Source organism: Lissotriton vulgaris, chromosome 8 (assembly GCF_964263255.1).
Source record: "Lissotriton vulgaris chromosome 8, aLisVul1.2, whole genome shotgun sequence".
Taxonomy (NCBI): Eukaryota; Metazoa; Chordata; class Amphibia; order Caudata; family Salamandridae; genus Lissotriton; species Lissotriton vulgaris.
The window spans coordinates 1,340,639,636-1,340,667,566 of NC_141696.1; the positions used below are offsets into that span (position 1 = coordinate 1,340,639,636).

Sequence of the window (27,931 nt, forward strand, 5' to 3'; positions counted from 1 at the left end):
GCGTCAGTCAAATGTCTTTTGGCAAGGTGGATACTCAGTTCCTAGTAGGCTAGGCTAGGCCCGTTAGCAATATCAGGGCAAGATCATTCCTAGAACGCAGTCAGTTGTGCACTGCTAGCAACACTCACAAGAATTTTCTACTTTGGATGGGACCGTATTTGTCCTTCAGGGCAAAACAGTGCTGGAAGCTGTCTGGGTTCCCACTAGATACAGTACAGTAAGGCTTAGATCCGACAACGGGGCTGGTTGGTGAGTAAATACCGCCAGTCCCCGGCCCACAATCTCATGCGCAGAGTCAATCAGCCTGCAAACTAAGTAAATGCCCTGGATGCTTTTTGAAACTTGGAAGTCCCTGGGGGCCAGGTATAACAGTCCCCCCAGTCCGCTATTAACTGAGGCAGTCACGGCAGCCTTCAACCCGCTCTGGCCCACTTTCCCCCACACAGCAGCTCATCTTGTAGGCTGTCCATTTCCTGAGGCCAGCGCGCTCACTAGGGGCTACCCAGGACACCAGAGCTCTTGAGATGGTGTAGGTAGGGAGAGCCAGCCTTCACGGGTGGGCATGCACCTCCACTCTTCTCGTCGGTGATGACGCGTCCGGAGTCTCGGTTGACAGGCAACACCCCGTGCTGGGGCAAATCCTAGCGCGGCTCCTTCCCTGACATCAGCGGTGAAAGCAACGGCTTCCCGAGGCTCCCGGGCCGCTGGTGGTGATTTCAAGGGTGATCTTGGTGCACTCTCACTCGGGCCCATGGCTGTAAAGTTAGGGGCAATTTTAAGGCACTTTCCTCATGGATAAGCGCTAATGATGGCTGAAGGCAGGTTATCTCGTGTATCCCGAAGCACTTACAGCGCTTCACCTTACAGCGCTTCAGTCACAGCACAGTGCTTCTCAGCGCATTTCTGTCCCAAGCGGCGGCTGTGATTTCACGCCAATACAGCGCTCCCTTGCCACAGCACTTCTCAGTTCAAATAAAGTCCTCACAGCTCGATTGGGTCCAGGGCAGCAGCAGTGATTGCAGGAACACAGCGCTTCAGTTCAATCAGGACAGTGGTTGGGGAAAACATGTCTATATGTGTGTACTGAAGACATTCTATAAGCTCAAAACTCTGCACATCTCACGCTAAGGCACAACAAGTCCCATGGCTACACTCGTCAGACCTGATGATCCTGCTGTCATGAAAGTATTTGCCCCTTTTTGCTGCACAACTAACCAAGTTTGATGAAAGCTATCATTGTGAGTTGTTGCTCTCCAGGCATCTCTCCTTTTCATTTTCTCCACCAAACGAGAATCACTTACATTTTCAAAGATTAGACAAATCTGATTCTTCTACACGAGTTAGCCTTGCAGCATTTTCACCCTATAGATGTGTAGATGCTGGTGACTTTTGCTTGTTGATGGTGCTATGAAAGATCTACGCAATATAGTTAAAGGCACAACATTCTGAATCCCCCAGCAATAAGGTTATATCATGTGTGATGTGAATATGCTAATGAAGGATGTCAACCTTTTCATTTAGATATGAAGAAATTTACATCCCAAAAGTAGGGCTGTGAAGTTGTGTAATAGTAACTGAGAAAATGCATAATGCGTTGTAGAGGGAGACATCTTCTCTGCTCTTTGAGCACAGATTCCGTGCTACAGCAATGTCATTTTATTATGTACAAAGCATGCCACAGCCGTCAGCCTGCCCAGGAGCCAAGAACAAAGAGGGTCTTGTTCTCTGCTGTAACGAATACTTGTGGCGTGGCTTGCTTGACACTGCAAAAAGTGCGCAAATCGGTTTGACCGGCTCTCTTGAGCCGGCCAAGGTGACATGCGCACTTTGCCGGATTCCACCCAGCTGTCTTAGACAGCTGGGTGGAGACCAAGCATAGGCCTAAAGGATCTAAAGAAGCCAGCCCTCTCCACCCAATCCAGGTGCTGCAGTGTCTGGATTGGTTAGGGAAGTTTCTGCTTCCACTGGTGCTCGTCGGAGCCACGGGCTGCAAGGACACAGAGGACGCAGCCCGGGCAAGTCCATTTATTTTACTTGTAATGTGATTTTAATGCACGCGAGTGCTTTTATTTTGTATTCTTTAATGTAAATGTGTTTTGTGATGCGGTAGGGCACTTCACTCGCCCCACCCTATTTTATATGTTGCCAGCAGCTATAACTTATGTTAACTGCATCCTGCAAAGGCCAATGATAAGTACTGGGCAATGAAAAAAGTCCAACAATCATTTGCAGAAAAGGCGCGATATGAAACAATAAAAAAAATATATATTCTACATAACTTTTATGAATCTAAATTGACAATTTATAGCTCAAAAACCAACACCCTCAAGCATGTGTGTCTTCCCACTACTGAAGGAGCTACAGTGGTAGGTGCTGTAAAAGAACCATTCCACCAGTGTGAGAAAATGTAAAAGGCCATACAACCCGGTCTTCAGACGCATCTACAATCTTTCCCTTGGCATGCATACCTGTCCATTTCAGTACTTTGTTTATTTATCTGTGTAAATGTTAATACATTTCTAATGGTATTTTGTTTTTAACATATTTCTTTTTGTACTGTAGATGGCCAACAGTCAATTAATGTTCTCGTCAGTGTACTGGTGACACACATTAAGCAAGTTATGAGAGGGAGCGATGAAGGAACACACTTATGTCTTGGTAGTGTGGAAACTTTTCATGAACATTAGGAAAGAATGATCTAGAAAACAGTGAACTAATTGCTTCTTGCCAAACAGACATCTCACCCTGGATTCTGTCACATGGAAAACAGAAAAGGTGTTTTATCACCAGAACCAAATGTGTGTGAACTTAGTATGTGAAGAACGACTTTGAGAGTATTGCAAGGTAACATATATTCGAGGTTTAGAAATAGTAAAAAGGTTTGATTAATGAGATTAAGTTTAATTAGATATTTGGGACTCTGAATTACGAGAGAGCAGAGCCGTTGTCCTTAAGGAAGACGTGGATGAGAGTGCATTGTTTTAGCCACCCCTCGAGTAAAGTCCAATAAATATATATATTTTCTTTAGATTGGCTACTCGTTTTACAAAATAAAAGTTGAGTGGGAAAAACAAATATGAATATCCACAAACATAAACGTAATAAAAAAATAAAGAATAGAAGTGGATGACGAAGAATGAAAGAGTAATTTATAAAGGCAATCATAGTTAAAAAATGCTGTAGCAAGTTTCTTATTGTTAGAGTGACGTGTGAAAGTTCCAAAAAGAAAAGGAGTGGACACAAGAGGCCAACTAAAAGAACAAAAAGATAAGGGAGGCAAATATAGCAGAAAGGATAAGACAGGAGGATTGAGGACGATAAGTGTGCAGTGGGAGAATGTACACTAGAAGAAATCAGAGGGACCTGCAACTTAAAACTTGTAAAAACGATGTTGCTTCATTTTATACAGTTAAACCATATTTCAAATAGTTCAACATCATAATTTTGCATCATTTATTCTCAGTGGCATATATACATAAAGGGCACAGCAAAGTAGTTTTACAGCAGTGAAAATGTGCAAACAGAAGTTTCAAAACGATGTTTCTACACACTGTAAGATAATCATCAGAGTATTGTGAGAACGTTTGCATTGTAATCAAACAATGGCAAATGTATGCAGACTCCTTCTCTGCAAGGTTACTCTTCCACAAAATATGCCAGAATTTGTCATGAAAATCACCATATTCACAGCACAGTTGACAAACTGTACACCTGTACCATCATGTGAACTTTGTGAACGTGGTGAGAGAAAAAAAGGCATCTGCATCTGGAGTTTTTAGATGGGATAATGGGATGATAATGTATGCAATAACCGAGAACATCTCAAAATGAGAAGGTGCTTTAGCATCACCTCGCAATTTGCTAGCAGGCAGGATGAACCGGATAACTAACAACACAAAATGCGATGTGCCTACCCCCTCCACCAGGACAGGAATTCGTATGTCTACCATGATGATAAACACTGTCAATATTTATGTAAGTGGAGTTAAGAATTATAAATCTACACTTATACATACTTGCCTTCATGGTATGGGAGTTGTTGGCAACTCTTTCCTGGATATTCTGAAATAGAATTGCACGGCTTGGCTCTGCATGAGAAAAACCTGCACCTACTTACTGAATACAGGTGGTATGTTGACCTTGATTTGATTGCACCCACCTACCTCAGAACCTCTAGACCCACAGAACAGGTGATGAACTTTACCCATACACGTTAATCCATACCACAATACAATGTAATATTATCTACAAACTGAAAGACTATTATGCAAACGTACCTCCCTCATTGGAACAGATGACAACAATAGGACTGAACGGTCCATCTCCTTTATTATTGTAGACTCCAACCTTCACTTCAAAAGGAGTAAGAGGGGGTGCACTTTCATCTTTGTAGATAAACTTAGATGCATCAGAAGAAGTGACCATTTTCTCTTTCCATCCTTTCGTCCCATTTGGTCTGAAAGCCACAATGTATCCAAAGCCTTCTCCATTCTGAAACTCTTCGGATATTGGCTATTTATAAAAAGGTACATATCAAGAAAAATGGTAAGCAAACTTGCATGGTTCTGAACAAGAACAATAATGTAAAGATGTAATACCAACAAACGTATAGAGAACAAGGGTGAGTGATTAAATACATTAGAAAGGAAAGGTTAAATTACATTATTGACCAACTGTACTCAACTGAAAACTAGAAGAGTTAAACAAAGACATACATTTTAAATATAACCCAGACTTTGCCATGAAATAACAATTGTGTGGTGCAACGTGACCTGGGTTGTCATCTGTTATGGTGCAAAGTGACAATCGCCGACTTCTCAACGTACCTTTTTTTTTAAATTGTTTGGATACAGTCATTAGAATTTGGCTAGTTAAGTTGAATTTTTAACATTCTCATTAAAAGGGTTCACAACATGTCTATCAGTGCTTATGTAGTATATTTTAATAGATTTTCAATAGCATAGCAAGTAAGCTATGATAAGCATCTTTTAGGCAAAATTCATGATATTAAGCCATGGATTGCTATTCGGATCATTTGTTATACTTAAAATAACTTTAAGCATTATGTACCAATTAATAACAATAATAATGAAGCAATTCTAAAAAAAACATTGACAATTAGACTCGAAGGAGGAGCCATATGATAAATGCCAACATGATCTTCAGTACCAATCAATACCTTGTACCACCTCTTCCAAATGTTAATTTTTAGGAAATGCATGGTATTTTCCCAGTGATGTTCCTAAAGCCAATTTGATTAATTTGTAAAAGCATATGGTGTAAGTTTTGAACATGTCAAATGGAATTTGTGAATATAAAGTATTCTGGTTCGATTAAGGCAAAAAACATTTCCCCAAGTCACCCTTTTTAATCCGCGTCACATTTTAGCTTTCCAAAAAGATAGACTGCAAAAATGGGAAAGGTTTCACGACATGGGTAAAAACTGCAAAAAATTGCATGTTGACATTGAGCTAAAGAAATAAGCACCTACAGAACTGGAAGGCTGTGCCTTGAACTGCAAAGCATAGGACAATGAGGTGCTATTACCTGAACTGGATAAGTTGACTCAAGGAAACATCATTTGTGGCAATAAAGCATGCAACTGAAATCCATGGCCAAATAAATGGGATCATGAACAAGGCATAGAAAAAATGGTTGAGTTAGCCAAAAAGAGTTTGAGTGCCTGAGCAAGAAAAACTTTAGGATCATCCCAGTCATCAATGTCCTCCCAAAAGTAGATAGGATTTAAGAATCAGAACTCTCTGCCCGGTAGGCCATTCATTTCAGGCTTTGATTCCATTTTAGAACCGGTATTACAATATATTGGTTATTTGTTAGAACCCTTAGTAGCATACATACCGGCTATAATATGAAACTCAATGCAGTGGATTAACAAGGTGGAAGAGTGTATTAACAAGGTGGAAGAGACCACTTTTGATTCAAAGAATGCCATTTTACTGTCACAGGTAAAGCTTTTAGACTTTAAGGACTGTCTACATAGGAAAAGCCAAACAACAGAAATCCGAACAGACATTCATGGCAAATGTTGACAAAATTGCCCCACCACAATTTTCATAAACATTTTATTTACAAAAAAGGAAGTAGTCATGGGTGTTTTTTACTCTAGAGAGGAGTCTTTTAATGACATACTTTGAGGACAAATGGTAATGGATCAAGTCATCTTTTCTAGTCCTGTATACAGCATTTGGTATGATTTCTAGATGACATCTTCTTTATGGACAACAGAATCACGTCCCAACTCTTTTCATGAGTGGCTCCATATTTACTGCCCTGATTAAAAATTATCTATCAACTTTGACATATTTCGATTGTGCTTCTTGGTCTTTGAATTTATATGCTAAACCAACACACAAAAGGCTTCATTTTTCAAACTGCCATGTGAGAAACATAAATGAAAATTTGTCATTGGGGCCAGTTTTATGCATCATGAGAAATTGTACAAATAAACAAGGCTCTTTTTAAAATACCAAGATCTTGAGAAATAAACACATAATCCAGGCCATCCGAAAGAAAATGTAAAATATGCTCTTAAAAAGGACAAGGTTCATTAATAAGGAACCTTTACTTTGCCCTTAGGTCAAACAAAACATTGCCCCTTAAAATCATGTTAACACACATAGATTTCCATCAAATAAATAAAAACACCCTTAAATGCATCCTCCTCAACGAACGCTCTGTATACAAACACGCCAGGGAAATCTGGAATCTACTCGACTCTGTTGCCCGACATTGCCTTCTTCACAGAGACCTGGACCAACGCATCCTCCACCCCCAACATCAGCACCGCCATCACAGACGGATACAAGATCCAGAGTAAAGACCATTCCAACCACCCAGGAGGGAGCCTCACCATCACCCACAAGAGCACCCTCCACCTCACCACCTCCAGCAAAACCTTCCCCTCCGCCGAACACATGCACTTCCAGATCCAGACCACCCCCAAAGGCACACTCCGAAGAACCCTCATCTACAGACCCCCCGAGCCCCCAAACACCCTTCGCCACCACCATCACAGACTTCATCGCACCCCACGCCATCACCTCAAAAAACGATATACTCAATGGAGATCTGAAATTCCACCTCGACAACCCCAGCGACCCCAACTCCACTATCCTTCGTGACTACCTCGCCAGCATCCGACTTAAACAACTCTTCAAAACACCAACCCACAGAGCAGGACACACCCTCGACCCCATTTTCGCGGCAAGAAACAGCATCTAATTCAGTCACACAATGCAGCCGCCATGGACTGGCCACCACTGCGTGCACTTCGCCATCAACAAACTCAAGGCACCCAACCCAGTCCCACCACATAGGAACTGAAGCAAGGTTACCGACGAGCAACTAGACTCCACCCTCACCCAAGACCACCACACTTGGGCACCCGATGCAAATGACGCAAACATAGTAGCCAGAGAACACCACACTTGGATCTCCAACTGCACAGACGACTACACAACCCCAACAGACATCGCCCCAGGAAAGCTGCCTGGTTCACCACTGCTCTCCAAGAAGCCAGACGCACCTGCAGATGCCTGGAGAAGAACTGGAGAAACACCAAGACAACCGAAAACCACACTACCTACAAGGATGCCATGATGGACTACCACAACCAGATCAGAGCCACCAAGAGGAACTTCATCCACAACAAAATCCTGGCCAACTCCACCAACTCTTAAGGAACTTTTCAGTGCCATTCAACAATTTAGCAACCCATGCAGCGAAGCCACAGACATCACTCCATCCCAAGACCTCTGCGACAAGCTTGGAACCTATTTCCACCTCAAGATCAAAACCCTCTATGACAACTTCATCGACCATCCACCAGGCACCTCAGACGCCCCCCGCCCCCCAGAAACACCAGACAGCCCACCATCTCCAACTGGACGCCGATCATGGCAAAGACACTGCCTCAACCATGAAAAGCATCCACTCAGGGGCCCCACCAACCCCTGCCTCACATCTACCACAGAGCCGCGGCCGACATCGCACCCGAACTACAACGCACCATCAACACCACCTTCAAAACAGGCACCTTCCCAGATGACTGGAAGCGCGCATAAGTCAGACCCCTGCTCAAGAAACCAACAGCTGACCCCATTGACCTCAAGAACTATCGGCCCATCTCAGTCCTCCCCTTCACAGCCAAAGTTGCAGAGAAAACAGTCAACAGGAAACTGACATGATTCATTGAAGGGAACGCCGTCCTCGACCCGTGTCAATCCGGATTCCAAAGCAACCACAGCACAGTGACCGCCCTACTCGCTGCCACAGACAACATCTGCACCCTCCTGGACCACGGCCACTCCTCATCCTACTCGACCTATCAGCGGCCTTCAACACTGTCTTCCACCGCACACTAGTCGCCAGACTACACAACGCAGGCATACAAGGAACAGCCCTGGACTGGATCCAATCATTCTGCACCAGGAGAAGCCAAAAGATCAGACTCCCACCCTTCCTCTCTGACCCCACGAAAATCACATGCGATGAACCATAGGATTTATCACTGAGTCCCACTCTCTTCAACATCTACATGGCCCCCCTCACAGCCATCATCCGATAACACAGCCTCAACATCGTATCCTAAGCCGATGACACCCAGCTCAACCTCTCCCTCACCAAAGACCCCACCCCCACCAAACTCAAATTCCAGAAAGGAATGTAAGACTTTGCAGTCTGGATGACAAACATCTGCCTGAAGCTCAACGCTGAGAAGACAGAAGTCCTCGTCCTCGGTACGACCCCTTCTGCATGGGACAGCACCTGGTGGCCAACCACCCTCTGAAGCCCACCTACCCCCTCAGACCACGCCAAGAACCTGGGCATCATACTCTACTTAACACTCACCATGAATTCTCAGGTCAACGCTGTCACCTCCAGCTGCTTCAACACCCTCCGCATCCTCCACAAGACCTTAAAGTAGATCTCCCTTGATTCAAGGAAGACAGTCTTCCACGCACTCATCACCAGCAGACTGGATTATGGAAACACACTCTACACCGGCATCAACAAGTCCCTACTCCGCAAACTCCAGACAATACAGAACACCGCCTCCAGACTCGTCCTCAGCATCCCCCGACACGAACACATCAGCCAACACCTATGAATTCTCTACTGGCTCCCCATGGAGAAAAGAGTCACTTTCAAAATTCTCACTCATGCCTACAAATGCCTAAACAACAGCGGACCCAAATACCTCAACGACAGCATCAACTTCCAAGTACCCAAAGGAAAGCTCTGATCTTCCAACCTCGTACTGGCTGAAACAAGGGGCATCCACAGAGACAGAGCAAGCGGAAGATCCTTCTCTCAAATTGCAGCCAAGACCTGGAACAAGCTACCGGCAGACACCAGACATGACCCCTCCCTGAACACCTTCAGGAAAACCCTCAAGATCTGGCTTTTCGGCTAAACAGTTCTGCGGACCCCTCCCCCCCATCGCTTTGAGACACTCACGGGTGAGTAGCACACTTACAATGCCCTGGTTGATTGATTGTACGAATTGTTTATGAATATTCCCTGAATATTCTCATTTTCAATTTTGTGAGACTAATTTGCCTAGGTGTGTATGAGAAAGTGAAAGAGTACAACATGAGTACTACTTTATGTAGTCTACAATGTTTTCGTTTTATTTAAATAAGTGACACTTTACATTTCTGATTGTACATGTGTCTCCCTTATGTTATTTCACTTTTACAGTGTCCTCTTGATGGCTCTTTAATGGTATAGGACAGTCAATACATCTCAGTACCTTTGCAGTTTTTATTTTACCTGTTTACATTTAAGCTTCTTTCAATAAGATTCATGGGATGAGAGAAATCCTAGTTTCCAATGCTCATTGGTTGCTTCATCCCGTTTAGACATGCGTTCACCTCTGCAAAGGTTGTGAGCGAATGTGCATGATGCCAGGAGCACAGACACTATCAGGCACATAGCTTTCTTAAGTGCAGTAGGTGTGGTGACACCAGGCCTAGTAGTCTGACAAACTTCAAGTATCTTTTACTATCCACTGGGAGTGCAGCTGTCCACATTTTCCTGCTGTGCATTAGCTTGCATGGTGCCTATGCTACAGCACTGCTAAGTATTTTGCAGAAAGTCTCCAGGGCACAGAATGCATACATGAAAGACTGTCATCTTCACTTCTTTCTATGCTCATATCTACCCTACATGCCGACGTTGGTAAATGCCTATAAACCTGAGGGTGGCAATGTTATATAATTTAAAATATATATATAAACATAACTTATAAAGATGCCTGTAATGAAAAGCATTATCTACACTGGTATCAACCGTTTAAAATGTGAGTTAGACAACATAGCTATCAAAATTGTCATGCAGGGTTACAAACTAAGAATTCACCAACACAAAACTTCTTAACACACCCTCATGCACAAACACACACACACACACACAGGACCAAAAGAGGGGAGTGAAGGGTAGAATTGTTGAGCCTTTCTTTAATAAGCAAACCTCAATGAAGTCAAAAAGGATTCCTTACCTCCCAGGTTATTACTAACTCATTTCTTCTTCCACTACCACCACTGACATTTGCTGGAGCAGTCTTTGGCACTGTGTAAAGAAAGCAAATAAAGGTCAGCAGTTCTAATATTTTCCACTTCATATCAGAAGAATAATATTACAAAACACAAAATGATCATAAATTTGGATACACACAGTTACTCTTCTGCTTTGGTTCATATTTGCAACTTTTTCTCATTCACAAAACCTTTAGAAAGTGTGCCTGGAAAGCTACATTTGTTGCTGTTTTACAGGTATGTTTCTATTATTTTCATGTGACTTCCCTTTTGTTTAGAAGAATCTTATGCAGGAAATTCTGCAATGTGGTAAAGCAAATCCTCTTGTGCATTGATATATTGTGTTCTATTCTCGGTGTTCTTTCACCAAGATAAAAATATTTTTCCCTATGAAGAATTCTGTACCCCTTTGACGTTTGTGAGTGTCCCATTTTCCTTTCCACCCTGGAACGGGTTTTATTCCAGCCAGATTCTCACACTGGTAGGATTTTATCAAGAATTATTATTTCTGCAACTTTAATAATGCATTTTGGAAATAGTTGGGCTTGGACTACTACGATAGTATTGTACTATATGTGCAATTGCCTTTCTAACAAATACAATAAATGGCTTTAATATCATGAGGTTGGACTCCCACAAATCTTATACCATTGTATGAACAGTGCTCTACTGCTACTGTAGCCAAGGAAATAAACAAAGTTTACCATGGTAATTACCTCTCACAACACAAGTCTGATACAGGAGTGTGGCTTATACTCCAAGTGCTTAATAGCACTGACTGTTGAGTGAGGTTATGAATTAATGGTAGTTATGTTTTTATCGGGAAATTTGTATTGCGCTACGTATCCCCTTTTTAGCTGCTTCAGAGTCTTGAGGTCCTCCCATACCAGCACCTCTCAAAAGTTTTAGAACGACAACCCACTTTTTAGCATGACAAACTTTCACGACCTACCTAGCTTTGATGTACATTAGGTAGGCGACTAAAATAATTGTGTGCTAGCACAGGTATTTACAGACAGTACATTTTCTATTGAAATGAAATGGTAACTACATTTGCACAGACATATACTTTTACAGATACGGTTCATCATAAAGTTTTGATGGACCGTCTATCTGCGGTCGGAGCCCAAGGCAGGGCGTGGGACCTCCTGAAATCCTTTCTGGCCAGCAGACCACAAACTGTGGATCTTGGCAGAGACAGCTTTAAGCCCTTTTCTCTCCCCTGTGGAGTTCCGCAGGGTTCTTTTCTCAGCCCTACATTGTTTAATGTATATGTTGCCCCTCTGGCAGCTTTGATCAGATCCTTTGGTTTCCGGTTAACTCCCTACGCCAACGACACACAAATTGTGTTGCCAATTCAAAGAGGGTCTGAGGCTGAGACTGGTTTAAAATGTCATTAATGTATGCAGGCGTTGAATGCAGGTGATCTCAGTATGGATGGCATCAAACTGCCTTAAACTTAATGCAGGTAAAACTGAGGTCATCCTATTTGGGAACACTGCCAACCTTTGGAATCCTGATTGGTGGCCAAAAAGAATGGGGGCGCCCTCAGTCCCGGTAGAAAGGGCGAAAAATCTTGGAGTGACCCTGGATTCTAAACTTGTCTACGGTGACCATATTAGCAAGGGGGTTTCTTCCTGCTTTTTTATTCTTAGAATCCTGCATAAAATCACATTTCTCCTCCCGGAAGACAGCCTGAAAACATCAGTAACCGCGCTCATTCTCTCACGGCTGGATTACTGTAACTGTCTCTATATTAACATCCATTAGAGACAGTTGGTCAGACTCCAGATTGTGCAGAATGCGGCAGCCCGGATGCTCATAGGCGCACCCAAGTTCGTCTCGGTGAGGGCAGGTCTTAGAACTCTTCACTGGCTCCCTCTTGAACTACGGATCCAGTATAAGGCCATGTGTATAGTCTTTAAAGCCCTCGATGGCATTGGCCCTGACTTCCTGAAGCAATCAATAAAGTGGTATGTTCCAGGAAGAGCTTTACGCTCCATGCAAGCCAAACAAGTCATTCTTCCCCGCTATAATAAATCTAGCTGGGGTGGCAGGAGTTTCCGTTACTGTGCCTTTAAGGCATGGAACAGCCTTCCCCTCCTTCTTAGAAACTCAACGGAGCTTCTCCCTTTTTAGGAAGGAATAAAAACCCTGGCTATTCACGTAATTTGTCTCCTGTCAAACAGTCACAGCTTCTCTATTGGATGGCAGCGTACAGCGCCAGGACACCCCAGGGTAACAGAGCGCTTTAAAAATCTCAGTAACATAACATAACATAACATAACAGATAAAACTATAAAGGTATATTGTACACAAATGATAATGTGTAGGCCTCTCTTTCAGAGAAAATGTATCATTAGTGCACCACCAAGAAAAGGGTCTTGATATTTTTGATCGTTAAATTCTTTGTTTCCATTACACTTCACAATTACAAAAAAATTGCTTTATTTTTGCTTTCCAAACTGCTGAATGTGTACATTTACTTCACTGGTATTTACATTTTGTTGTGTGTTATAAAAAATGACATTCTACAGCAGATTGTCACATTATTCACTTTCATTTTCTTTCTTTGACAGCAAAGTGAGAGGAGTTTATGAACACCAATTTCCATGTTAAAAGAAAATAAGCAGCACATTGTCAGAAGACAGCCTGAGATTTGACCTCTGTCCCTAAAGCAGCAAATGTGACAAGATAAATACAGAACTTAAGGAATCTTTATTTACCACTTGAACTTTCACTACCCACCAAAACTCACAAGTGGGATGCCACTCACAGTTTAGGAAAAACTGATCTAGATCATTCTGAGTCCATCCGTTCAGTTGGGTACTAGAATCTCATCGGGATGATGGAACCATGTCAGATGTTCTTCAATCGCAACCAGCTCGTATGTTACGTTAATTTCTCAACAAATATGAGAAGTCCGATTTCCAGAAGTTTTCTGGAGCACGTGTATTTTCGTTTGGCTCTCTGGAGTGTAGCTAGTGCTCTTTAGTATGTGGCATAATGCATGCACAGGAGGCGATTCCCCATTCTGCTGTGCACTCTAAACCCCCTACCTGTTACAAATGGCTTTGGAGACTTTCTGTGTCCTACTAGCAAAACTTAGATAATTGTGTGCTGCTTTATTTGGTGGCATGAAAGCTGGATCCCTGGGAGTAAACAGAGAGCCTCTCTAGCAGGCGACCAGGGGTGTGGCTTCAGGGGGGTGTCAGGGGTGTCACGCCCTCCTAATAAATGTTTTTGTGATAAATAGTTGGGTACAGGTGTTTTCAGTCCGGTATGGTGAGGTGACCGTCAGATTTCACCAGGATTTTATACACACACACACACAGACAAAAAAGTACACAGACACACTCTGTCCCTCTTTCTGTATGGAAAGACTTTAAAAATGTTGGTTATTTCACAAATAATATGTTTTCTCTCATTATGTACCCCTCCCAATCCGCATTCCTCTACCTTTCCACTGCCCCTTAAGTGCACCTTGCTCGTAGTATAATATATTTTAACATTATGTGCCAGCACGATTGTTGGGAAATCTAAAGCTCACCCCCCATTGCCAGTTGCACCCGCTGATTAAATTATGTATTAAGTAGTTGCAGCCGGTACAGCTATGGCATTACTTTTAAACTTTCTGTTTGTGGAAACAGTTTTTGACCTTCAGTAATGGGGCTTCGCAATTCATCATCCTACAGGGAAACATATTTATGCCTATGCCTGTTACAAAAATGTTATACTTGTGCTTTAATGCATGTGTGCCTTTCAAATGCTGTGGTGCAATCTATACATACTTTATAATCACTGCTCGAAAGTGGTCCTGCACACAATAAAAGTGCATTGTCTACTGTTTATTGTAGGCCATTTCCAATGACCCTTGGGATATATTTCATTGCAAACGTAATTTTGTGCACCTATTACCTTTTATACTATCAATTTATTTCTTCAACTAGTCTTTATCATTTACAACAAATTTCTATAACATTTATTTTAAGTCTGATTTTGTAATTCTCTGCTGTGAGGGTGCAGAATGACTCTGTTAAGCACATGAACATCAACATTCTCATGTAAGTTGTCATACATACATTTAAGAGATGGGCTAGGGGAAAGGAAATTCCTTAGTCTGGTGGTTGTGGACAGGGAGCAGAATTAGGAGGTGAAGGAAAAGTCAAGGGGCACAACTTCTCTGTGTACAAAGGTTTTCTTGGTCCTGCACACAAAAAGCCCCTTGCAGGAAAATCCGGAACTCACAAAAATAATGTACTCTTTACTAAACCTACAACATGCAGTTTTCTTAATTCTAGAGAGCACATTTTTGAGAATCATAAAACTGAAAACAGCCATTGTTGAATGTGCCTTCAACAACAGCGTATTCCAAAGGGGTAAATGCATTTTCAATCACACCTTTTTTGCTTGAAAAAATACAGCTCTTGAATGTGCCCTTGAGAGCCGTTTATACAGGATTCATTGTCCCTCAATATAATATATGGTTTTTGAATACACATGTCTGTTTCAAGATTAGTGCTCTTACTTTAAATAAAATGCCACAAAGGCACATGCATTTCTTCAAATGCAGTTCTGATTCTTGATCTTGCTTGCTTGTTTCTCGATCATGTCTCTTTAATGTGCACTCGCATTTGTGAAGTACCTGTTAAGTGGTGGGTGCTAGGCCCACATATCTACGAAATAATGCACGCACACACAGTGGCTAGGGTACTGGAACTTGTTCAGGTCACATGCGCCTGGCCCTTTTTATAATCAGGGTCACTGGACTGGTGACGCTTGTGATGGCGGGTGTTGTGTGGATACAGCACAAGGCTGAACACTAGAATGTGTCCAGCAGGACACTACACCCCTCCCAGACTTTATTGGAAACAAACAAAAGTCCAACCTATGGGGAAAACAATACACAGCACCAATGTAATATCTTCAGGCCATCTGCTGGGTAGTACTGGATCACTGGACCGTACAGCCAGGATGCTTTAGTCCACCTCGGCGGTGTAGTTCAGACCGGCCTGGTCTCGCGATGTTGGAGACTATTTCCATAGTTCAACAGGGTGCATCTGGGGCGGTGGTGAAGAACGGTGAACTTCTTGTAAACGGAGAACTTCTTGTAAACACCCAGACACCGATGGACAGCAAACCTGCAAAGACTGGGTCCATGGTGGATGAGGGCTTTCTTTGAAGGCGATGATGCTTCCCACTGCCCGCAGGCAGAGCAGCTTCAGACTTGCCTTGCCTGCCTGAACTCCCAGCTCACAGGAGTCTCCTTGAGGCCCTTTCTGCCGGGCTGCCACAGGACTGTGTGGACTGTGCGGGGCCTCTCGTAGGCTGTGTAAAGACGTCACTGAGGAACTGCCAACAAGACCACAGCAAAGTCGCTCATGCAACTGCAAAGGGTGGTGTCTCAGGGTCTGTGTGCTCTGGCCATCGGGACTTGGGTGAAAGTTTCTGAATGGCTAGCCTCTGACCGCTCCAGGAATGTCTTGTTGCTCTCCAGATGTTTCTGGTGTTTGCATCCACTCTGATGGTGCAATGCTCCCTCGGTGTTTCTGGTGATGCACCAGGGTAATGAGGACAATTATATTTTTACACCTGGGCCACAGGTGGCGATATCTTGCTTTAGGCAATTATCTTGGTAGGAAGGGGACAGGAAGGCTTTGTGTCCACTTGCTGTTATTTCTTGCCAGGTGCACTCGCTAGCTGGGATGCCATTATTGCCAAGCAGCCCGGTGACAGGTGTCCTTGCTTGCGGCGGCCACGGACAGCCACTGGGGACTGGGCATGCAGAACACGTTACCCTGCGCCTTTATTGGGCTTGTGGCCTTAAGGCTTTGCTGTCTGGTGGCTCTTGGCAGTACTAGATTCTAGGCGGCTTCCTAGGTTGGATAGCTTTGGACTCCTTGGGGCACCTTGCGGAGTTTAAAGCCTCTTACTGTGGTGCCTGGGAGCAGTGTTCCATCTCTTCTGCTCATTTTCTGATTGTAGTTGGGGCTTGTTCTGTGTCCTCACTGGGCATGTGTAAGTGTTCCAGAGGCTTCTCTCCCCCATACTCACTGTGGAATGGGATGCTGTCAGTGCTTCGTGGCATCCGAAACTAGTTTGCTCCTCCTGGTCTGACAGCAACTGTCTGCTAGCTGCCACCTATGCTCTCAGGCCTCAGCAGCTTTCCTAAACTGCGGGCCTTGCAGCTCTCACTTTCTGAGAGGGGAGGCTAAATATGTTGATGGGCACACAATGCAGGTGCTTGTTTTTTTAATGTGGTGCAGTGTGGGGGGTGCCACTAGGTGGCACTGCAACCACTTTCCATACTTTGCAGGCCGGCCACCGGCTGGGCTGCTGCAGGGGAATTCTTCTCCTTCTCCCGCGACTGTCCCTGTCTACTCACAAGCCAGGCAGGACCTAGAGCTGCAGACAGGGCACACACCAAAGGTGAAGGGTCTTCCATCTACTGCGGGCTGGGTGCTGTGCTTCTCTCCTGGCAGCCAGTCTGCTACACTGTTCTCATCCCGACAAGATGCAGAGGATGCTTTTTGAGTAAGTGCAGTTATGTCGCCAATGCAGCAGGCGCTGTGGGTGTCACAATGTTGGTGTGGAAGGGCGTATGCTTCTTCGCTGGGTGCCGCATGCAGTGCACTTGTGCCAGTTACTTGTCAGCTGCTAGGTGCCACTTCACCCACCATTCCACTCCGGCCCGGTACCCTTTCAACTCATGCCGGTGACATTCAGCGTCCGCAGCTTGACTTCCAGGCAGGTACCGGGCTGTCTTGCATCCAGTGAGTGCTGTATGTGACTAGTGTTGGGTGAGGTGGCACACTTGCACCGCAGCCATCAGTGTGCGTGACTGTACTTGTGCTAGGCTGTGGTGCCTTACAGGCTCATTTCTTCAGTTGACTGCCGCTGGCCACTTTACTTGCAGTCACTTGCATGGCACTAGCATGGTGCAGTAAACCGACAACCTGTGGTGCTACGGACGTCTTGCTTCACCGGCCTCAACAGTCTCTCCAGTGCTGCGGGTTGTGTCCTATCATGTGGGCACTACCCCTGTTGCCGCAGGGGAAGTGCCACTCACTGTGGATGCAGCTGCAGTTCCACGCTCCTCTCCTCTGCAGGCGGGGACCCAGCAGGCTGCTCGCAGGTGTCCCCTCGGCCACTGCACTGCTCATGTCTCGGTGATAAGACTGGTGCTGTCTCCCTTTTTCTGCTGCGGGTAAATGGGAACAGTCTCCTCGCTCCACGCAGGTGTGGTAGGTGCAGGAGGGAGTCCACCTCTTGTGGTGAGGGTCAGCAGTGGGCGGGTGACTTGAGCCTGCTGCAGGCTTTGGCACTCCACCACCTTCCACGTATCTCTCACTGCTGGGCCGGTCAGTACGGCAGGGTTTGCAGCAGTGCCAGCATGCGGTCGGATGCTTTAGGCACAGGCAATACTTTCCCCATGACTAACTGGAGGACTACTGACATTGTACACGCGAGGATCGACCCGCTCGTCACCACTGTAAAGTGGTGGGCGCTAGACCCACATACCTGAGAAATAATGCATGCACACACAGTGGCTAGGGTACTGGAACTGGCCCAGAGCACGTGCGTCCAGCCACTTTTATTATCAGGGTCACATGACCAGTGATGTCTGTGATCAGTGGGTGTTAATTGTGGGTACAGCACTAGGCTGAACACTAGAACGTACCCAGCAGGACACTACAGTACCCTAAAAGCTTCTGAATCACAAACACGTTTGAATGTTTAGCCTTTGTGCTTTTGAATACCTGAAGTTTCAAAAAGCACAATAACGAAAAAAACTAATTCGAGTACATTCATTACAATCATTTTGATGCACCATGCATAATTTGGCGTTTTTTTTTCTAAAAACAGTGGTTGTGCAGTGCAGTGGACAGGAGGTCAATGTTTAATTTTAGCCAGTGGTTTTCGGTGCTCAGCACTGGCACTTAATCCTCAACACTGGCACTTTTCATGAGCATCAGCCAAGGACACATTCATTTACGGAGGGATTAAATGATTTGCCTAAAATCACAGGCTGGTGTGCCAATGCTGAGACTAGAACCTGGTTCCCCAGCTCTGAAGTAGGTGGTTTTGTAGTTAGTAGTTGGTACTGTTTTAGGCGGTGCTAACAGGAGAAATAGGCTGGTGCTCGCTGCTAACTGAAGAGAGCCCTGGCACTGATTATTTTACAGTGGTTAATTACAAATTAACCACTGACAGAGGTGAAATTTATTGTGACTCGGGCAACTTTACCAGAGTGTGTTGAATTAGAACCTCAATACAAGACCCACTTTCACCATCACGGAGAACCAGGATAGAGCAATGATGTGACCAAAACATATTGACGTAAGGCCTATTGTGCATCAATAGTGTCAATGCAATTAGCAAATAGAAACACTGTAAAAAAAAAAAATACTCTAGGGAGCACAATAAAAAGTGTCCAGTGATATGGTTATTTTTTCAGCAAACTCTCTGCAAAAGTAGCTCTTAATAATTGCTTATTAGAGCGTGGTTGGTACAGAAAATTATAGATTCAATGCTAATAGATACAAGGACAGTAGGGGTGCCTTATGAATTTTTAATCACTTATCCAGCCGCATGCAGCAGGTTGTTCTTGAAGAGGATAATGAACAAGCTATTGTTTATATCAAATTAAAAATCATTAATTGTGCTGATCTGTGTTGTTTCTAAAAAAAAAAAAAAACGTGAGTTTTTTTGTACATACACTTTAAAAAAAAATACTAATATGGTGGACTTGATATGGGGCTCGAGGAGTGAGAAAAAGCTTTCCATGAAAGTGCTGCACGGTGAGTTTCAGACTCTTTGTGAATTTCGGCAAGTACAGGACTGGGATTCTGAAACAATAGCTATTTAAATGATTTTTTCTCAAAGCTGTAAACATGGTCGATTTCCAGAGCCATAAAGACATGTCAATTTAAATTGTGGCCAACTACAGGAAGAGGCACTACCACTCTTGTGGTCAACTGACACCTATGGGTAGAATTGATGATCTGAAGCCTAAGCAATATCACTATGTTTAGAAATGAACAATCACTTTGTAAATATCTAGTCACAACTCTTTGCAACATATAAAAGCTAGACAGACCATTTTAAATTGTATCCATCATAGTTAACAAGTCAGGAGCCGCTATGCACTATGTCCATTTCTTCTAGCCCCCACAATGAATTCTTGAAATCAGCATTATTTGCCACACATTGACCCTTGCTAACATCAAAGTGAGGGCACTAATTTAATAGGCATTGAAAAGGTTTTCCACTTGGCTACATGACATTTTGGCCTCAAATGATGTGTCGGAGTACAGATTAAGCGGTACAAAAGGGGGTGGTGATGGACGGAGCATCTGAATCAATCGAACACTCGCACCTAGTCAAAGGATCTGGGTTTAATCCATCACCGTTCTTTACCCCACTCTGCCACCCCAGTTCAGACATGGCTGTATGCAAATCAGTCCGACCCTGTGCCTCATGGGAACAGTCCAGCCCAAACTGCCAAGCCATGTCTTCCCTGGACCGGAAACAAGCTTCCGAGGACCGGTTTCTGGCATTCCAGCCGTCTTCAGCCCGGCTTGCTTGAATCCAGTGGCAAAGTGAGCAAGGGAATCACGTCTGAGTATACCCTGCCACACTTATGGCGGCCAAAAGCGGTACAAAAGGGGGTGGTGATGGACGGAGCATCTGAATCAATCAAACACTCGGACCCAGTCAAAAGATCTGGGTTTAATCCATCACCGTTCTTTAGCCCACTCTGCCACCCCAGTTCAGACATGGCTGTATGCAAATCAGTCTGACCCTGTGCCTCATGGGAACAGTCCAGCCCGAACTGCCGAGCCATGTCTTCCCTGGACCGGAAACAAGCTTCAGAGGACCGGTTTCTGGCATTCCAGCCGTCTTCAGCCCGGCTTGCTTGAATCCAGTAGCAAAGTGAGCAAGGGACTCACGGCTGAGTATACCCTGCCACACTTATGGGGGCTAAAGAACGGTGATGGATTAAACCCAGATCTTTTGACTGGGTGTGAGTGTTTGATTGGTTCAGATGCTCCGTCCATTACCACCCCCTTTTGTACCGCTTTTGGCCGCCATAAGTGTGGCAGGGTATGCTCAGACGTGAGTCCCTTGCTCACTTTGCCACTGGATTCAAGCAAGCCGGGCTGAAGACGGCTGGAATGCCAGAAACCGGTCCTCGGAAGCTTGTTTCCGGTCCAGGGAAGGCATGGCTTGGCAGTTCGGGTTGGACTGTTCCCATGAGGCACAGGGTCAGACTGATTTGCATATAGCCATGTCTGAACTGGGGTGGCAGAGTGGGCTAAAGAACGGTGATGGATTAAACCCAGATCTTTTGACTGGGTGTGAGTGTTTGATTGGTTCAGATGCTCCGTCCATTACCACCCCCTTTTGTACCGCTTTGGGCCGCCATAAGTGTGGCAGGGTATGCTCAGACGTGAGTCCCTTGCTCACTTTGCCACTGGATTCAAGCAAGCCGGGCTGAAGACGGCTGGAATACCAGAAACCGGTCCTCGGAAGCTTGTTTACAGTCCAGGGAAGGCATGGCTTGGCAGTTCGGGCTGGACTGTTCCCATGAGGCACAGGGTCAGACTGATTTGCATATAGCCATGTCTGAACTGGGGTGGCAGAGTGGGCTAAAGAACGGTGATGGATTAAACCCAGATCTTTTGACTGGGTTTGAGTGTTTGATTGGTTCAGATGCTCCGTCCATTACCACCCCCTTTTGTACCGGAGTACAGATTAACTCACAGAATTGTCAAGTGTTGTGGTACAGTGAGAAATTTTCCTATTAACGTTGTAAAATGTGTGCATTAACTCAGCAGTTCATTATAACCAAAAAAGAAAAGTCATCTATTCCTTGGTTCTATAGAACTATAGAAGGCAGTCCATAATTGGTCGCTGAGGACCTGATCAATAGAAATGTTAACATATCATTATGGACAGTCTCAAATACTAACTGATTAGAGAGAATCAATTAGGCAAATCCTAAAATAGCTTTTCCTATTTTTGGTTATTTGGTGGTACACACAAACTCAGTGAGCTCAGCTGAGACATCAAACTATGATTCAGCAAGTCCACGGTTAAAAGAACTACAATGTTTTTAGGGCACTATTAACACTGGCAACACAAAAACACTGACTAAGAGTTGATAGGATGGCCAACACAATTTCAAAACTTAATAGATATCCTATTCCACATTATGTACATTGTGAACCTCTCTCTTATTAAAATACAGCAATCAATCAATCAATATAAACTTTATTTGATTTTGTCTTAAAATCATAAAAGTACAACTAAATTTCAGCATTTCATAACATCGCTATCAAAATATTACCACACAATCAAAATTGGTAAATTCATGTAACCATAAACAACATATAACACCTTCTAAAACTGGCCATTCAACTCTTTCTATTAATAATAGGCTGTTTAATGCAGAAGGCTACACAAGCACACCCCTCCTCTGTTTACAGATTTTGCAAAAATATCAGTGCTGCCATACCATGTCCAATTTTTTTTTATTTTTTTTAAGCTGGTATGATACATACATATCTGAGCACGTCTAAGTATTGACAAAACAACAGAAAATGAAATATCTCTTGAATAGACTCCTAACCAGTCATTTGACATGGGAAAGTAAAAATATGAAATACCATATTTAGTCTACATCAGATTGATAAATATCTTTGACAACTGTCCTTAATATTGGCCAGGTAGGATTGTATTCTGTCTTCCATTGTTAACCTTAACACACCGAGTTTTCTGCACATGAGATGGGCTGAAACACTCATGTATAACTATGTTTAATTATACTTTGCACGTTTTTAATTCTTACCTATTGCCGCCTCCCCGTTCCACCACCGACACTAGGCTGGATTGTAGTGGAGGGAAGACGGCATTCAGCCCAACACACCGGAAGTGAGTAGACTTCCGGTGCGCACGCACTCCAGGTCGGCGCTCTAGCCCTCCAAAATTGTATAAAAGGAACGTATTCTTTTCCCGCGCTAGATTCGAATAGCGCAAGAAGACTCTGCACGCTGTAGCGCTGCTGCTGCGTTGTTAAAACTGCTAAATTGGATTGTATTTTAAATTGAAACTCTGCACTTGAAAATCATGACTTTACTTTGCACATTTTTAATTCTTACCTATTGCCGCCTCCCCGTTCCACCACTGACACTAGGCTGGATTGTAGTGGAGGGAGGACGGCATTCACCCCAACACACCGGAAGGGAGTAGTCTTCCGGTGCGCACGCACTCCAGGTCAGCGCTCTAGCCCTCTGAAATCTCTTCCATCAAACGGAGAGCATAAATTAGTTATGCCCCTCACAACGTGCAGCGAACGCCTGCGCGGGCTCACCGGCGGCACACCGAAGGTGCGCCAAAGGTAAGCCCGTCGGCGCCCATCCGCGCCATGGGGCCATGTCCCCTGGTCCAATTATACAATATACAAGGGATTTGCTACATGGACTTAATTCCGGCCCAAACATATGTACACAACCACTTGACATGGCCAACTGGATAGGACCCTGGAGCTGTAAGAGATGTAGGGAAAGTTTCGGGCCACACATAGATACCCAGGGAAATAGCCAATCAAAAGTCCTGCGAGGCGGGCTCAGTAATGTAAGATCAATGTGTAAACACTCACTGAATATTTTTGACCTAATAACTGAAGGGGATTTTGGATTGCCTCTTTATGACGGAAACATGGCTGACGCCTGAGAGCAACCCTGATGTTTCAAACACCCTCCGATTCGGATACCTAATCTCAAGAAAGGATAGACCAGCTCAGAGAGGAGGGGGTATCGCGATTATCTATCGAGATACCCTCCACTGCCAAATCTCTGATCTCTTAGATCTTAAAGGAGCAGAAAGCATGAGCTTATGCCATAAAAGTGTATGACTCGTTTACTTTCACGGGAGCCCTAATCTACCGCCCACCTGGAAAGCATACAGACTTCCTGGAGAGTATGGGGGAGGGGATCAGCAACCTAGCCATCAAATCCGCTAATTTCACATTTCTAGGAGACGTCAATATACACTTAGACTCCTCTACAGATCCAGCAGCCATATGTTTTAAGGACACGGTGAGTGTCCTGGGCTCAGCCCAGCTTACTACAAACATTACACACAAGGCAGGACACATTATTGACTGCATCTGCTCAAACCTAGAGTCACTTATGGTAAAAAAGCCCCAAAGACAAACCTGGAATGACCATAATTTCATTCCATTTGAAATGATAGTAAGGGCCGGTAGAATAACAAAAAATATAGATACGGAGATAAGACGCTCTCGTGGAGACCCGTGTTGGAAAAACATGATAAAAAAGCCAGATTTTCTAACTAAAGCCACAAAAAACAGACCTAACCTAACTGAAGACCCAGCCAGAAATATCCAGCTTTTTAGGGAAAAGCTCAGAAAACACCCACGCTGACTTTAGGCCAGACATTAGAAAACCCTCTCAGAAGAAAATGCCATCAGCTACATGGTTCTCCCCGACGCTGAAAGAAGAGCGAATAAAAGTAAGGACCCTTGAACAAAAATGACGACAAAACTATGGTGAAATTGATGAAAACAACTACAAAGCCGCGCGCCAACACTATCATAGTATGATATCTGCAAAAAAGGAACACTTCACTGAAGCCATAAATAAGAGCAATAACAAACAGAAAGAGATTTTTAAGATAGTGAGTACCTTTATGCATCCTAAAACTATGCAGAAAGAAACCCCCCCCTCTCAAAGTCTATGCAACACAATAGCAGCCTTCTTTGAGGAAAAAATTCACACCCTCACCAAAGACTTTCCCCCTCCATTGGAACATAGAGAAGTAGGGGACAGTAGAACTGATATCACTACGGCCTGCATGTCAGTTTTCAAGCCCATTAGTCTAGAAGAATCCTGGACAGGAATTTTGGCGATTAAATCAGGGTCCCCTTTTGACCCCTGCCCGCCTCTGGTCCTTCACACACAGGTGAATATCGTAAATCCCACCATAAACAGTACCATGAACTCCTCATTACTTTCTGGTATAGTTCCGGCGGAATGGAAACTAGTAGCGGTAAAACCACTACAGAAAAAACAGCTACCTGATCCAACAACATTGGTAAATCTACGACCTATCTCCCTGCTACCGGCCCTCTGCAAACTAAAAGAAAAAGCTGTGAACAAACAACTCACAGGTTTTCAAGGGGGCCAATAACATCTGGCACCCAAATCAAGCAGGCTTTAGGAGTCAACATTCGACGGAGTCAGTCCTCATTTTCACCTCCGAAATCCCCCGAGCAGCAATGGATCAGGAAAGAAGGCTGTCCTGGTCCTCCTCAATCTGTCTGCGGCCTTCGATATGGTCTCACATTCCATCTTGGTGGACCGTTTAGCTGCTGCCGGGATAGCGGGAAATGTACTGGACTGGATAAAAAGTTTTTTAGTAGATAGGCATCAAGTAATCACCTTAGGCCACTTCAGTTCAGGAGAAAAACGACTCAGCTCAGGAGTACCGCAGGGCTCATCCTTGAGCCCGACACTCTTCAATGCATATATGGCCCCCCTGATTACACTTAAATCATCCTTCAATATAAATACCATCTCGTATGCGGATGATACACAGCTCATCCTAGTACTGGACGACGACACCGGAGAGGCGGAAAGAAACCTAAAAAACTGCCTCAAAGCCACCTTCCAATGGATGAGTGAAAACCATCTGAAATGTAATTCAGGGAAAACTGAGATCCTGGCATATGGGAAAGACAATTTGTTAAGTCCCACCCTATGGTGGCCGGAGGACTCCACTGTCCCCCCTAGCACCGTTACATCAGTCAGAAACCTAGGGATCAGATTCAATTCAGCCCTCGTGTTTAAACAACAAGCAGTAGCTGTGGCTGGAACTTGCTTCGGCATTATAAAGGGGTTAAGGAAATTCTTTGACCTAATACCTTTCCCAGCACGGAAAATGGTTGCAGTAGCACTTATTACATCACGTTTAGACTACTGCAACAGTCTCTATGCAGGGACAAACAGGACGGTCTGCCAAAAACTGCAAATAGTAAAACACGCAGTGGCTAGACTGGTGTTGAGATGGAACAGGAAGTCATCCGCCACAGCAGCAATGGACATCATACACTGGCTACCAATACATAAAAGGGTTCTCTTTAAAATACTCTTAATCACCTTTAGGGCCTACCATGGAAGAGGACCTAGCTATATTCAGAATATGTTTAAACACTATACCCCCTCACGAAATCTCAGATCTGCTAAAGCGAACCTCCTCACCATCCCTAAATTCAGACTTAAAACCAGAGGAGGGAAGGCACTGGCAGTCCTGGGATCAAAGGCATGGAATAAATTACCCCTGCACCTCCGCCAAATCTCGGTGGAATCAGTCTTAAGGAAAAACCTCAAAACATGGATATATAGCCAATCCGACACCCTATGTAAAAGTCTGATATGATTCAATTTCTTGGCCATACCTCCAGCTGTTTCAGAGCGATCATCCCGCACTGCCTAGGTCTTATCAAAGTGCCAAGATGCTCCATGGAGTGAAAGCTGCACTATAAAAGAACCCATTGCATTACATTACATTACCGTATATTGTACTTTGATACGTTGGTCATTTAACATATGGCAAACTAGACCATTACTTGCTTGCATAAGCTCCTGATGAAGGACCCTCAGGTATGAAATGCATTGAGGATCTTTTTGATTTTGATGAGGTGTATTCCTTGAAGTTGAAAGATTATTTTAAAACATTGACAAAAAAGAAATAACAAAAGATTAAAAAAAATTAGATCTCATGGATTCGAATTTTGATATGCATGAAACGCATGAAAAAATGTGGATTAGCTGAATAACCAATTGTTGAACCCATACTTGCTACACAGAGGGGGACACTGTATCAGCTAGGGTACAGTGCATGACAGAGAAGGTTAACAATGAAACATAGCTAATCCTTTGCCTATTTGCGACAGTTCTTTCCTTCGTCTAAAACTGGAAAAATAAGGTATTTAGTTCCCTCCTTCCCAGATTGCTTTGATTCTCAAAGAGGTGCAGGTGTTCAATCTTATCACAAGAATGTTTGAACACCTTAACCAGGGAACATGACCTCCCCAATCGAAATAGGCAGTCTTGAGTTATCACTCTGTTTAATTGTGCCTCAGCCTTTTTCCATACCATGTGGCATAGCAATGGGGTTGTACCTAAATGAGGTCGTCATCATATGGGACTACGAGCAATCATTTTTACAGACATCAAAGAAGGCAGTGCCTATTTCAATTGAGTCTATGATCCCTATCTAATGATTGGTAGAGTGTCAATTTAATAATAAAATTCAGTTTATGTAATTAATGACAATTAATTCACTCACTTCTCCATCTTGGCCTGTAATCACGAGGATAAATTGCATTTTTATTTTCTTGATATTCCCTCTGGTACATGTTCCTTGCATATCTCAGTTATGCCACAAATGTCGTTTACATCCTGATCAAACAATTATGACTCGCTCTAATGAGCCCGGAAAAGGCACATTAGAAAACAATATACTTTAGCTTACAAAGCCAAAGACAGAACATTTTAGCCCACTCCCTAATGTTCTCATTTGCAAGACAGATTGTACACTAAGCAGCTATCTTCCCAAAATGTACTAAACTGTTGCATAGCAAAAAAATAATTCTTTAATATCCTTATGTTATCTTGCATTTTAATGATTCTGTACTTCATTAAAAGGCAAATAGCTGGTGCAATACGAATATTCAAATGAGCATAGAAAGATTATGGTAGCATCCATCTCACATATAATCTGCACAAATCAAGGTTTTTTCTTTTCAGGAGAATCCTGCATTCTGGCAGTATTGCAACTTAATAGTGATCTTACACTCATGGGAGAACAGAGAGGATTGCTGATCCATAAAGGTGTCCAGGGAACTTTTCTGGTGAGGTTTAAACATCCACAATCTGCATCTGAGCAGTAGATCTGTGTCACATCTCTATAACCTGGTGTTATTGACGGTGTGCACAAGAAACATGCATTTGTGCATGTTTATACCTAGACCTTCATCACATGCTGGTGTAAAACAGGCCTGCAAGCTTCTATGTCACGGAATTATTGAGCAATGATATGTGCATAGAACATGATGTTTTTTCCTGCTGCTGAGTGGTAGCAATAAAGGAATTATTGCATAATGTTGGCCTCCGTGTCGTGCCATAAAATTGAAAGCTTCTGTGTATTTTTCTACATACAATTGGACATGAAATGCCCAAATATCAAAGGACCACCCCATTCAAGAAAGGTGTCACATCAACTGACAATCATGCAAAGAAGAACAATTTGAAATGTTCAACTCAAATCCCTAATCACAGCAT

General features: G+C 43.8%; 1 protein-coding gene across 2 annotated transcripts in view; it reads right to left on the minus strand.

Annotated features, from left to right (window-relative positions):
* The window catches only part of CNTN5 (contactin 5), a 3,039,905-nt gene that overhangs the window by 192,679 nt on the left and 2,819,295 nt on the right, over positions 1–27,931 (minus strand). For both annotated transcript variants that reach the window (XM_086935289.1, XM_086935290.1), the window contains 2 exons: positions 10,523–10,593; positions 4,278–4,512 (listed from right to left, as the gene is read on the minus strand). In XM_086935289.1, the coding sequence (XP_086791415.1) occupies positions 4,278–4,512; positions 10,523–10,593 (306 nt within the window). The remainder of the gene's footprint in view (positions 1–4,277; positions 4,513–10,522; positions 10,594–27,931) is intronic.